At 45.6% G+C, this 15,000-nt stretch overlaps 1 protein-coding gene across 1 annotated transcript in view; it reads right to left on the bottom strand.

Moving 5' to 3' along the window:
• The window catches only part of pappaa (pregnancy-associated plasma protein A, pappalysin 1a), a 90,366-nt gene that overhangs the window by 23,922 nt on the left and 51,444 nt on the right, over positions 1-15,000 (bottom strand). The window contains exons 11-14 of the mRNA XM_061263518.1: positions 11,447-11,554; positions 10,667-10,802; positions 10,139-10,352; positions 2,795-2,963 (exon numbers count right to left, since the gene is read on the bottom strand). Of these exons, the coding sequence (XP_061119502.1) occupies positions 2,795-2,963; positions 10,139-10,352; positions 10,667-10,802; positions 11,447-11,554 (627 nt within the window). The remainder of the gene's footprint in view (positions 1-2,794; positions 2,964-10,138; positions 10,353-10,666; positions 10,803-11,446; positions 11,555-15,000) is intronic.

Here is a 15,000-nt window from a genome sequence, read left to right as displayed (position 1 = left end):
ATCTGGACCCAGTCCCACTTCACTTCACACTGTTCCCTGGTGAAATGGTTTCTGTACACTTTAGAAAAGGTTTAACACAAAAGAAAACCAACTAAGCATACAACAAAACTTGATATTGGCCGATTGACTTCACAGGCTGTGCTAATGATGTCTCAGCTCAATACTACAGAACTGACATTTAGAATAAACAATGTGCTAATAATGTCTCAGCCCAACACTACAGAACTGACATTTAGAGTAAACAATGTGCTAATAATGTCTCAGCCCAATACTACAGAACTGACATTTAGAGTAAACAATGTGCTAATAATGTCCCAGCCCAACACTACAGAACTGACATTTAGAGTAAACAATGTAGAACATACTCATAGAGGTTTTCCGGCTTCAAGATAGCCAAATGCATTTGCCATGTCTGAAATACCTCCATTAACAAGTTAGAACTTTGTTATGAACATTTTAACGTAGATATCTCAATATTATAAATATTTGGCAGTTGAAAAAGCGTTTCTGTAGATATCACGCAGCCCTGTGCACGCACTCACGCAAACACACACTCTCACACAAACCGGTTATCAGAATAAATACCAGAACTCAATGTCAGCACTCAGGTCAAACACACAACTAAGGGAGGGAAGCAGACAGATGTAATCATTTCTATCTGGGTTCCAGGAACCACTTTGTCATAGGTCAAACAAGCATGTCATGTGACCAAACAAGAAAGGAATTCAAAGTTTTTTTTAAAAATGTTATTGCAGGACTTCTATTTGTATTTGCTGTAGGATATTTACACTGTTGATTCTCTGTTTGGATTACATTTTCTACAGGATATTTGCACTGTAGGATTTTTATTGTATGTCATTCATTTTAGTTGATACATTACAGGGCTTTGCGCTGAGACTTCCCCGCAGTCGATCAGGAGGTCATGGTGACCAGAGGGGCAGCTGTGGAGAACGTACAACTGCAGTGAGGAGCGGATTACCCTCTCCTGGTCCTCTGTTCAGGATGGGAGCCTCCCCCCCTCCCCTCCCTATCTCTACATCTCTCTCCCTCTTTCTCTCTCTCTCTCTCTCTACTCTCTTTCTCTCCCTACTCTCGGGTTGGGACTAGTCTCTCTCTTCTCACTCTCTCTCCAGTTGTTGTGACGCTTAGGATTCTGGGAGATAAATGTTTCCACAATTTGGCAACAAAGTGACATGTTGGGGATCCCTCATTAATGCACAATATTGTAGGAATGCCCACACACGCACGTATACATGCACGCACACACACACATCCACACACGCACATACACAGTAGGAATGTCCACACACACACACACACACGCACACACACACACACACACAGTCACTGTGGCAATGCCCACACACACAAGCAGGCAAATGTGCGCACACACACACACACACACACACACGCAAGCAGGCACGTGCACACACGCACACACACAGGCACACGCACACGCACACATACACACACAGGCACGCACACACACACACACACACACACACACGCAGCTGTTTTCTGCATATCCTGCTCCTCTCCCAGATCACTTCAGCTCAAATACATTAGCTTCATGGGCATGACAGAGACTGCATTGCCAAAGCACTTGAACCCAATGCGAATGACCTTCATATGCAGTGGGTGTTGCACATGCACTGGATCTAATTAATCACAAGCAAAATTCATTCCCTTTGTCCCTCACAGAACAAGGAGAGAGAGAGAGAGATCCCTCATTTTCTTCTGCGACTCTCCCTTTTTATTAGCAAATCCCGCTTGTTTAGAGGAATGCCAAACATTGCAAAACCAGTCTGAGTTTCCTGCCAATTGAAGTGGAACCCAGCCTCCTCACCTTACAGAACTGCACTGAACCCAAAGCCCCCCGGCCCCCAACAAACACAGTTACATAACCCCCAAAGGATATCACACGTCTGAGTGACACTGTCTTTCTAACCTGTGTGTGTGTGTGGTGTGTGTGTGTGCGCGAGTGTGTGTGTGTGTGCGTGTCTGTGTATGTGTGTGTGTGTGAGTGTGTGTGTGTGTGTGCGAGTGTGTGTGCATATGCGTGTGTGTGTATGAGTGTGTGAACGTGCGTGTGTGTCTGTATACGTGTGTGTGTTTGCGCATGTGTGGTGAGTGTGTGTCGGTATACATGTGTGTGTGTACACGTGTGTGTGTGTGTTTGTGTGAGTGTGTGTGTATATATGAGTGTGTGTTTGTGTGTGTTTATAAGTGAGTGTGTGTGTGTGCATATGAGTGTGTGTATGTGTCTGTATATGAGTGTGTGTGTGTGTGTATGTGTGTATATGAGTGTGTGTGTGAGTGTATGTGTGTGTATATGAGTGTGTGTATGTGTGTGAATGAGTATGAGTGTGTGTGAGTGTGTGTATGTGAGTGTGAGTGTGTGTGTGTATATGAGTATGAGTGTGTGTGTGTGTGTGAGTGTGTGTATATGAGTGTGAGTGTGTGTGTGTATATATGAGTGTGTGTGTGTGTGTATATGAGTATGAGTGTGTGTGAGTGTGTGTGTACACGAGTATGAGTATGAGTGTGTGTGTGAGTGTGTGTATATGAGTGTGAGTGTGTGTGTGTGTGTATATGAGTATGAGTGTGTGTGTGTGTGTGTGTGTATATGAGTATGAGTATGAGTGTGTGTGTGAGTGTGTGTATATGAGTGTGAGTGTGTGTGTGTGTGTATATGAGTATGAGTGTGTGTGTGTAGTCAGACCAGACTCTGAGAGCTGCTTCATATTCTCACACCCTGGAGAGAGGGGGGGGGGCGGGGCGTAGCGAGGCGTACCTGTGTTTTGATGATGTCATCGTCCCGCTGGATCTGCAGCACGTATCCACGGTTACAGGTGATGGTGCAGCGCGCCCCGTTGAAGTACCCTGGGCTGCTGCAGCTCACCTCGGCGTTCCGAACCCCCGGCTCCTGACAGTCGATCGCCTCGCACGAGTAATGCACACAGCTGCGGGGTTTTAAACCAGGAGGGGGTGAGAACCAGTCCCCCCTCACACTTCAACCACACAGCCACATGCCAATACGCCATGATGAATATAGATTTAATAAAAGATTACACTTATATAGCACCACCAATATCGTGCCATTCATGTCACAGATGTTTACATGGCAGGGGAAGATGTGATCATCTACCAGAGTAGATGTTAAAATATACCTCACGCTGTGCAAAATGTAATACTGTTTTTATTATTGTCCTTTCATGGAGTCTAATATGCGCATATGTTGCCGAATATATTTTTTACAATGCTTTTGATCTTACGGTATTAGCTATAACATGCGAGTACAAACGTGCGTCTCTCTTAAGCATCTGGTTAACCGTTACCATGCCTTGTATGTTTGAAAGGACAGATTAATATGAAATGTGGCTCAGCAAACCTGCTTGTAAAAAACAGAACATGAAAAATAAACAGGGGGAGAGAAAGAGCCTGCGTTATTACACAGTTGTGTCCAACAATCTGACACGGGGTGACACGTTTTACGCCCTTAAGAAAATATACTTTAAATACGTGAAATGTAAAAATGAAATGAAAAATATAGGCTCTTCCACGGCAGTTTGTTTTGAAAAAGGAAAGTGGCTATTACTAGTAGCCTACGCATGATGTGAAGTGTTGCATCTGAATATATTGTCAGCGTTTCGTGCCGTAGCCTATCCATTTAAGTAAAGTGGGGAGGGGGCAGTGCCTAGTATGAACTTCGCCCGGCACCACAATCTCTGGGGGAAAAAAACCCAGTTGTGAATAAAGTCTGGAGTAATGTGAAATTAAGCGTACGGTTTATTATATACAGTATACCGTTGTGGGAGCCAGAAAGGCATGTTTCAGACGGCAGTAAAATGAAACGGCTAAACTCTGCCAGGTAGGAACCGTTAATTTCCCCCCTCACTCTCTCAGCGTGGGTCTCTGGCTTCGCACGCAAGTTATTTCTCCCGCGTTCTCTCCCGAGTACTGGTGTACGTTCCCTCCCTCACTGAGTACTGGTGCACGTTCCCTCCCTCACTGAGTACTGGTGCACGTTCCCTCCCTCACTGAGTACTGGTGCACGTTCCCTCCCTCACTGAGTACTGGTGCACGTTCCCTCCCTCACTGAGTACTGGTGCACGTTCCCTCCCTCACTGAGTACTGGTGCACGTTCCCTCCCTCACTGAGTACTGGTGCACGTTCGCTCCCTCACTGAGTACTGGTGCACGTTCCCTCCCTCACTGAGTACTGGTGCACGTTCCCTCCCTCACTGAGTACTGGTGCACGTTCCCTCCCTCACTGAGTACTGGTGCACGTTCCCTCCCTCACTGAGTACTGGTGCACGTTCCCTCCCTCACTGAGTACTGGTGCACGTTCCCTCTCTCACTGAGTACAGGTGCACGTTCCCTCTCTCACTGAGTACAGGTGCACGTTCCCTCCCTCACTGAGTACTGGTGTACAGGGCAGAGCCCAATAATCAACATTTTCAGTCTCCACATCAATGTAAATATGCCAGAGTTAGTTAATGAGCTAATTTTCATCTGTAGTCCCTAACCGGCATGTCTCTGGACTGATTCCATTGTCCTTTATGATGATTGGTCTGAACAACAACTAAACCTCTTGACCACATCTGCATGCTTTTAAGCACAAATGGCTGATAAGATACTTGCAATGACAAGCTGGTCTACGTAATAAGGTCGTCTCAGAGTTTAGTCAAATGTAAGCTCTGTGGAAACCTAGTTGCTAAACCGTAAAGAAGGCGTTCTATAGGAAGGTGTACTCTGAAGAGGACTGGGGCAGCAGAAAAGTCAAATAGTCACAAATGACTTTTGGCTGCAGACCACCCACCGTTATTTATCGTTTTGCGAAAATGTAGCTGCAGCAGTGTGGCGTGTGGAATAGTCATAGACTCTTTATTTACGTTGGGCTTTCATGGCCATAATGTAACAATGGATGCAAAAAACCACCCCAAAAAAACATTCTCTATTCTGAAAGGACCGTTCAAATGCTAAAGGTAAAAAATTTAAAAGTTTAAAAAGCGACTCTCCTCGAGCGAAGAACGCTCCAAAAAAACCGTTTTATTTTTCGGCCAAGAAATAAGCAGAGGGAGGGAAAAGCGTGAATTTCAACGGTGCTCTCGGAGACAGCAGAGGCTCGACAAACAACAGATGTGTGAGAAAAGAACGAGGGATGAGGAATGAGAGGAGGAAGAGTATTTATAAAAGGACGGAGAAGAAAAATGAAAGGAAGGAGAAGGAAGAGGGCGAACAGCTGGAGAGAACAGAGGAGGGAGAGGCGGGTGACAGCGCACCGGGCACGTGTGGGGACATGAGTAATACGGCCGTCGGGGAGAATAAACCTTATCTCCAGATAAAAGGTTCAAACGGTCACGAACACACTCGTGCACCAGCGCTCATTTATTACCAAAATTCAGATTTGGAGCCAGATTAAATAAATAAAAATAACCCTTTAAAAAATGCTAAACGATACCCTCCTTAGACACGGCGGGAACAAAAAGGGCAGTTCACCCAAAAATGAAATTAAAGTACGTTTTACACAGAGTACTACTAACTATTCATCAAGATAGTTTCCTTGAGATGGAGATCGAGTTTTCTAGATCTGACAACATTTTTAGATGCATTCATTTTTGGGTGGACTGCCCCCTTAATCACAAGAAACATAAATCCCATTACTCAGAAATATACACTACAAGGAACATTACATAAATACACATTATATCTTTAAAATTATTTTCCCTGCAACATGTTTTTGTCATCCAAGACACCTGTATTATTTCAAAGAAAATACTTAAAAGTTTTTTTCTGCCTCAGGAGGGAATGTCGATTTAAGGAATCGCGCTGGCTCCTGGTAGGCCCAAAGAACTGTACAGTTTAAACTAATTACGGCTTTTAGAATCGTTCATGGACTTTGTCGTAAGCACTTATCTGTCCGTTTTAATTTTCTTACGGGTTCACGTAGCCATAACATCAGAGTCTGTGTGGCAGATTTTTCGATTGCGTTGTTTCAGAAGCGTGACAAAAAAGCTTCCTCTCTAACGCAGGTGCGGAGGAGCGGGAGAGAGCGCCAGCTGAAATCCAATCCCTTCAGACCCCAGGGAACTTCACGAGCCAGATATAAAACCGCTTTTCAACGAGGAGATCTTTTTGAGATGTGCTTTGTATTTAAGGCCGGATATTCATACACTCGGTGAGCACTTTATTAGGTATTTATTACTTATTTTTTTAGACTTCTACTGCTGTAGCCTATCCACTTAGAGTTATGATGCCTTGTGTGTTCAGAGATGCTCTTCTGCATAGCATTGTTGTAATGTGTGTATATTTGCGTTACTGTCACCTTCCTTTCAGCTTCGACCAGTCTGGCCCTTCTCCTCTGATGTCTCTCATTAACACATTTCTGCCCACAGAACTGCTGCTCACTGGATGTTTTTTTGTTTTTCGCACCATTCTCTGCAAACTCTAGAAAATTCCAAGAGATCTGAGATACTCAAACCACCCTGTCTGGCACCAACAATCATTCCATGGTCACTTGGATCACATTTCTTCCCTATTCTGACATTTGGTCTGAAAAACAGCTGAACCTCTTGACCACGTACGCATGGTTTTATGCATTGACTTACTGCCACATGATTGGCTGATTCAATATTTTCATTAACAAGCCGGTGTACAGGTCTTCCTAATAAAGTGATCACTGAGTGTACACTCAAGGGAAATGTATTCACGGGAGCTGTTGAGTATATCAGTAAACCTTTCCTGCTTCCCTGAGGGACAGAATTAAAATGAGACTCCTTATATTACTGCGCATTCTCAATGAGTAATAATTAGGCAATTCTTAATTTATTAAATACATTCACATTTGCATTTGTACTATGTGTGTGTGCGTGTGTGTATGTGTTTATGTCTGTGTCTGCCTCTGTTAATGTGCATGTGTGTACATGTCTGTGTGCGTGCATGCACCCGTATACAAGTGTTTAAGATATTTCTGTGTTTGTGCCTTTGTTTATGCGTACTATCTAACTGGAGCTCATTTAAAAACATTATCTCTCGCTCTCTCTCTCTCTCTCTCCCTCTCTCTCTCTCATTCTCGCTGTGCCTCTCACATACAGATGAAAACGGTCTTCCAGGACATATGGCATTGAATAATAAAGTAAATAAATCACTGACGTGTGGACGTTTGTATTGAAACAGTATGTGTGTGTTTTTTATGAATGAAGGAACTGTAATATGATTGTCTGTAGGCTCCAAAGGCCCAGGCCAGCCAATGTTTACAGCGCTGGGGGTGAGAGGGAAATGTCAGACCTCTGGAATGCTGCACGGCTAGGGCACACACTTATAACAGTCTTTATTCTATAGCATATTTATTTTACTGCCAAGCAAAAAAAAAGCTTAAAGCCTTCGCTGGTATGCTCTGTGTGTGTGAGAGAGTGTGTGTGCATGTCTGTTCGTGTCTATATGTGTGTGTGTGTGTGTGTGTGTGTGTGTGTGTGTGTGTGTGTGTGTGTGAGAGAGTGTGGGGGTGCACATCTATTCATGTCTGTTCATGTCTGTGTGTGTGTACTTGTGTGTGTGTGTGTGTGTGTGTGTGTGTACTTGTGTGTGGGTGCGTGTGCGGCTGTGCGCACATCTGTCCATGTGTGCGTCTGTGTCTATGTTTGTGTGTATGAGTGTGTATGCGTGTGTGTGTGTGCGTGCGTGTGTGTGTGCACCTGTTTGTGCGTATGAGTGTGTATGCGTGTGTGTGTGTGCATGCACCTGTTTGTGCGTATGAGTGTGTATGCGTGTGTGTGTGTGTGTGTGTGTGTGTGAATGCTCGTGTGTGTGCGTGTGTATGCGTGCGTGTGTCCGCACATGTGCGGATAAGAGTGAGAGCATGTGTGTGAACGCGTGCGTGCACATAATTTAGCGTCCATCGCCGTGCGTGCTTCGCTAGGTGCAGATTGTCCCTTCCTACGATGTCCAGTTCTGAAGCGTTTGAACCGTTGTCAAACAAAACAGCGAGCGGGCTCTGTCGAAACAGCACATGCGGAACCCCGCTCTGCTTACGAGGCACAAAGTACGCCCGTACGGAAGAGAGGAAAGAAAACAAGTGGTAATTGTTAAATAGCGAGGTTGCTGGGGAGACGGTTGTGGAAACAGGGTCCGGTCCCTCGGCCCGGCCCGGACCTCACACAGGCAACCCCACACTGGAGGCGCACTTCCAGATGTGCGCCTGGGAACGCAGAGCTGGTTCCCATTGGCCGGGCACCCCACACTTGGGTTCTGATTGGCCAGACATCCCACACTTGGGTTCTGATTGGCCAGACATCCCACACTTGGGTTCTGATTGGCCAGACATCCCACACTTGGGTTCTGATTGGCCAGACATCCCACACTTGGGTTATGATTGGCCAGACATCCCACACTTGGGTTATGATTGGCCAGACATCCCACACTTGGGTTCTGATTGGCCAGACATCCCATAGTTTCGTTATGATTCGGCAGGCACCCCACACTTAGGTTCTGATTGGCCAGGCACCCCACACTTAGGTTCTGATTGGCCAGGCACCCCACACTTTGGTTCTGATTGGCCAGGCACCCCACACTTTGGTTCTGATTGGCCAGGCACCCCACACTTTGGTGTGTGGGGTCACCTCGACCCCAACTGCGTGTGTGGGGTCACCTCGACCCTAACTGCGTGTGTGGGGTCACCTCGACCCTAACTGCGTGTGTGGGGTCACCTCGACCCCAACTGCGTGTGTGGGGTCACCTCGACCCTCACCCCAGCTATTAACATGGCGACAGAGAAACTGCAAGGAGTAGGGTCTGATCTCCAGCATTCCACAGCAGGGGTCTCCAACCCTGGCCCTGGAGAGCCACAGGGTCTGCTGGTTTTCGTTGTTACTCTGCTCTTCATTAATCAATTAGAGCAGTTGATTGACCTCATCTGGTTACCTGGGTCTCAACGGGGTGCTGATTTTAAGGTGAAAATAAAAAGCAGCAGAGCCAGGACCGGGGTTGGAGACCCCTGTTCTACAGTGACTGACAGAGAGATAGCTGTGTTCAGGTGGAGCTTTGGATCAGCCGTTACGCACAGTGGCGAGAAACAGAGTGTGCATGTGCTTCCAGAAAGCTCTTTATGGAGAGCGGGAAAGAAAGTGAAGACTAAGAGAGAGAGAGAGAGAGAGAGAGAGAGGGGGGGGGGGGAGAGAGAGAGACAGACAGACAGACAGAGAGAGAGGGAGGAAGAGAGAGACAGACAGAGAGAGAGAAAGAGGGAGAGAGAGAGAGAGACATGCACATTTCCCTTTTTAATTTATATTAGTCTCACTCTATATTTGAGTATAACTCAAATTCAAAATGCTTTACTGGCAGGAAATACTTCTGTAAATACAGGCAAAAACACACAGCAACACAATCATAGGAGAACCACTCACTGTAATAAAAACACAGAACAACTCACGTAGCAACACAACACAAGCAACTCTGTATGTTAGGCAGGCCTGTTTGTATGCACATACACTACTGTTCAAAAGTTTGGGGTCACATTGTCTTTTTCTGATTTAATATTTTACTTTCTTTGTTTGTAATCAAACAGTTCGTGGTCAAAGCGCAGTCTTGGAGCTGGCATGCAAAGGATATGCAACCAAATACAAAACATTAATCTTTTTATTTGACATTATGATAATTTGTCTCAAACATTGAAATGGGGAACTGCATATAAAAAGTGCTGTAATTACAACATGGTGAAAGCAAAATGAATGAAAATACCCTTTAATGAGTCTGCGTTTTGACCACATCTGAATTGTTTGATTACAAAGAGAGAGAATAAAATATTAAATCAGACTGTGTGTGACTGTGTGTGTGTGCGTGTGTGTATGGACATGTGTGTGTGTGTGTGTGTGTGTGTGTGTGTGTGTGTGTGTGTGCGTGTGTGTATGGACATGTGTGTGTGTCTGTGTGTGTGTGTGTGTGTGTGTATATGTGTATGTGGACATGCATGTGTGTCTGTGAGCGTGTGTGTGTGTGTGTGTGTGTGTGTGTGAACATGCATGTGTGTCTGTGTGCATGCGTGTGTCTGTGTGCGTGTGTGTGTGCGCATGGGCGTGTGTGTGAGGGTCTGTAGTTGCGTGTGTGCATGGGACAAGTGTAGAACTGGGCAGGGACTTCACCTCTGGCCCATGGGGTTGTAGATCTCGTTGCTCTGGCAACCGCTGATGGTGATGGGGTCAAAGTACAGGAAGGACCGCAGGCCCACCCCAGAGATGGCCACCAGGTTGGACCGGAACAGGACCAGGATGGCCTTGGTGTGGTAGAAGGCCGCGCTCAGGTCATGGGTCACCGGGACGACCAGGGGGTTGTTCCTGCAGCTGAGCCGCCAATCACCTGAGAACAAGAGAGGAAAGGAGGCAGGCTATTGGTCCAAATCAGGCCCTGGTACTGTGACATAGTGGTTAGAGAGGTGGAAGGCTATTGGTCCAAATCAGGCCCTGGTACTGTGACATAGCAGTCAGAGAGGAGGCAGGCTATTGGGCAAAAAAAATAGTTTTACGAATAGCATAGCTGAACTATAATAGGCAAAATGTATATACTAGGCTTTTTTAAACTTTTAAAGCAAATGAACCTGCAGACCACAGGTTGTGAAGCACTGCTCTAAAGCAACAGAACATGCCGGAATGAGCGACGGTTGAAACACAGACCTAAGCTGTGGATCTGCTCCTTGGTGTCCACCAGCTGGACCGTGATGTTGCACTGGGTCTGGTCGATGTAGCCGGTCCCGTCCGCTGCCAGGTGAATGATGACCGCAGCCGCCACCATGGGGTGGGAGAAGTATGCCTGCGGTCACACACACACACACACACACACACACACACACACACAACCTTAAAGGCCCACTCAGTACTTTCAGTTGTTCATAATGCAGTAAGACATGAGGAGTTACTTCTCGTGCCCAGGAACGCAGCACAGCAGTGACATTATCTCACAGAAAGTCACGATTTCGAGTGTATTAATGCATTTTTACCAATGTGTTTATGTACTTAAAGAAGGAAAATTAAAGAACAACAAAAAATTTTATCAACATCTGTCCTTAATTTTGACTCTCAATGATGCATGTGTCGTTGATTTCTTTTTTTTTCCCCGACAAATTGTAGTGTGCCAGTCACACGCTGATGAATATTTCACCACTTGACTTAAAAGGGAACCTTTCTCAGAATAAGAGATATCATCACATTTTTAAAACAAAAAATATCCTCTGCATTGTAATGTTGATTTTACCAGCACAATGATAGATCAGACTACGGCATGCACACATTTAATTTATGGTATAAATTGTAACATATACCCCTAGAACATATGCTGGTATATATGAATGTGCAGATATAGCAGATAGACAGTTTGCTGAGATTAATGTAAATGATATACAGAATGTAAATGTTAGGATTGAAATGTGTAGTTCAGGAGTGTCTCAGAGGAGGTACCTTCAGCCAGTACTGGTGGTACCAGGAGGACAGCTCGGCCTCACGGCAGGGGAACCAGGCGTACTGGGATATCCCGTCGGACAGGTCGAAAACACGCGACTGGCAGGTCTGGGAACACAGAATGACATGCCGCCTGTGTCTGTTACCCATGTATGCTACTTCTGCATGTTACCTGCATGTCACCTGAATGTGCTATCCGTGCATGTCACCTGAATGTACTATCTGTGCATGTTATCTGTGCATGTCACCTGAATCTATCTGTGCATGTTATCTGAATGTGCTATCTGTGCATGTTATCTGTGCATGTCACCTGAATGTGTTATCTGTGCATGTTATCTGAATGTGCTATCTGTGCATGTTATCTGTGCATGTCACCTGAATGTGTTATCTGTGCATGTTATCTGAATGTGCTATCTGTACAAGTTATCTGTGCCTGGCACCTGAATGTGCTATCTGTGCGTGTTATCTGTGCATGTCACCTGAATGTGCTATCTGTGCATGTTATCTGTGCATGTCACCTGAATCTATCTGTGCATGTTATCTGTGCATGTCACCTGAATCTATCTGTGCATGTTATCTGAATGTGCTATCCGTGCATGTTATCTGTGCATGTCACCTGAATGTGTTATCTGTGCATGTTATCTGAATGTGCTATCTGTACAAGTTATCTGTGCCTGGCACCTGAATGTGCTATCTGTGCGTGTTATCTGTGCATGTCACCTGAATGTGCTATCTGTGCATGTTATCTGTGCATGTCACCTGAATGTGCTATCTGTGCATGTTATCTGTGCCTGGCACCTGAATGTGCTATCTGTGCATGTCACCTGAATGTGCTATCTGTACATGTTATCTGTGCCTGGCACCTGAATGTGCTATCTGTGCGTGTTATCTGTGCATGTCACCTGAATGTGCTATCTGTGCATGTTATCTGAATGTGCTATCTGTACATGTTATCTGTGCCTGGCACCTGAATGTGCTATCTGTGCATGTTACCTGAATGTGCTATCTGTGCATGTTACCTGAATGTGCTATCTGTGCATGTTATCTGTGCCTGGCACCTGAATTAGCTATCTGTGCATGTTATCTGTGCATGTTATCTGAATGTGCTATCTGTGCATGTTATCTGTGCATGCCACCTAGATGCGCTATCTGTGCATGTTATCTGTGCATGTTACTATCTGTGCCTTGCCCCAGAGGTCGGATCCCACAGGACCAATGCAACTAACCAGAACAGCACCCTGACGGGAGATACTGAGATACCTAATCTCGAGGAATACGCTCTGCTAATCAGCCAATGATGACTCTTCTGATGATCCCGGGTCCCAAGCAGGTTGACTCGAGTCGCAGAGTTTGATTCAAACCAGCTCAACTCAACCTAATGCTTACTAGAACCAATCAGAATGCAGGCCACTCTGCCTTCCCAACTCAGACACGTTGGAGCAAAGTGTGGTCAAGATTAGGAAAAACACTATTTAATACCCAAAATAAAAGGTTATTATGCAAACAAAGTGAGAGATATTAAAGCAGGCACCATAAATAATGAGTGAAAACATACGTAGGCTATATTGTATCAGTCTTCAGCCTTATTCTGACCTAGGTTAAGACCACAAAATGAAGTCATGCTAACAGGCTAATGCACAAGTCATTAAACATTTCAAAGAGAAAATAAACACGTACCAGGCCGCATATATAAACTCCCAGGCAAAGTCTAAAGTTGACATTGCTACTTCATTTAACAAAATTCTCAAAAAAGTCACAAATTAAACTGCAATACCACATTAGTATTGTACCTGAGAAGCATCACTCAATGGAGTCAACTCCTGCATTTCCTCCAACACAGTATAATTAAAAACCTTCAAGTTTACTTTGCAGACTATATACTATACTTGATGAACCATTAACAAATCAAACCAAGAAATGAAAGCAGTATCACGTTTTATAACCAAAACAAATATAAATGTATGGAGCTGTCAGAATACACACGAGTGCTATCTATTAATTGTGATGTGAAGCTAAATAAGGCATTGAGTATAATCTAAATATTTATAATCATAATGACCATGACATTAAGAATGATGTGCATAATCAACAGAAGTATAGAAATATGACAGACTGTGCATACAGAAACAAACAGAAAAATCTTAATTATAAATTATTATACATTTCATCAAGGACCAGTTGGATTTGCTCCATGGATTCTTGTTTTTGGAGTCGTGCCATAGAACCTCATATCTCGCAGCTAAAGGGTAAAAAGAAAAGGACCGTATTTCATATCAAACTAACACCCCACATTCGTCTTGATTACCCTGCTTTCTTTTTCATTCAGGAAAGGAGAAAAGTCTTAATAGCAGCTAGGCCCACCAAAAGCCAGAACGCCTCATTTCGTTTTTCCCCCCAGAAACCGAGCAGGTAATGAAGACAACTGATCCAAAGTCATTTCCCATTCTATCAGGAACCGGCCCGAGGGGAAACCCATGATTTTTCTGTCTGTTTTGTCGTTTTTTTGGGTCCTGATGGCATATTTAGTTTTCTGCGGCCCTCTGTGCTAAAAGTGCTGCCATATGCAGGTTCCTGGCATTATGTAAGCCTGGGACGGCCAGGGAGACGGGGGCTTGTGTTGATGTGTTACATATGGCAGGACCGTGTAACACGCTAAGCACGTTAATGCAGCGAAAAACAGTCTGCCGCTCGCAGGCCAATGAGCTTTGATCTTCCCCGTGCCCAGAAGCCCCTCCCCCTCCTCACTTTTTTTTTTTTTAACAACAAACAATAAAAAACCCCACCAGATGTAACCCGGTCCCTGCCAGCGGGTCCAGTCCGTCTCTTTTCAGGTTTTTTTTTTTCCGGGACATCAAACGCGAGCGGGTCGGGTGGGTTCGGCGGTCTGGCCCTCGGCACGTCTCCGGGGCCAGACGGGGGGGCCGGGGGGCGCCACGCCCTTCCGCCGGAGCGGGTTTCGGAAAGCCGGAGGTCGAGGCGGGGGGACGCGGCGAAACCGGACACCGCGCCTCGGCCGGGGCGGCGTGGGTGAGAGACCGCGGGACGCGGCGGTATCTACGCCCAGGATCTGTCCACGAGACAGACGCTCTCCTCGGGCCTGAGAGACCAGGTCCGTATCCAAAAAAACAAGGTCACCTGTCCGAAGAGCACCGCCCTGCGTCTGTTCAATGCAGAGGCTCCACAAGCCAGAGCGAGTGCACGCGGGTTTCACCTTCCCGCACCTTGTGTGGGACAGGGCCAATAACGTGTCGTGATGTAGCAAGACTAACCGAAGAACGGAATGGATTCTGAGCGGAAAGCCGAGGACGCGAGACTCAAACTACACCAAACTGAGCAAAGCAGAGGTCAACATTCACTACTGTACACTGGAAGACAATTTAAAAGAAACCCTCTGAAAATCAGCGACCTGTTCGGAAGGCATGATACTTGACGTCGGGGTCGATTACGTGAACGATCCCGCAGCACGCGATGGGATTAAGGGACATTTTTGACTGAGGAGACTAACGGGCACGGATTTCCTTTCTCATAACGTCAGTCCCCCTTACAGCTCAGCA

The sequence above is a fragment of the Conger conger genome, chromosome 12 (assembly GCF_963514075.1).
Source record: "Conger conger chromosome 12, fConCon1.1, whole genome shotgun sequence".
NCBI classification, from domain to species: Eukaryota; Metazoa; Chordata; class Actinopteri; order Anguilliformes; family Congridae; genus Conger; species Conger conger.
Note: the sequence above shows the minus strand (reverse complement) of the source record. Positions and strands in the feature narration are given on the sequence as shown.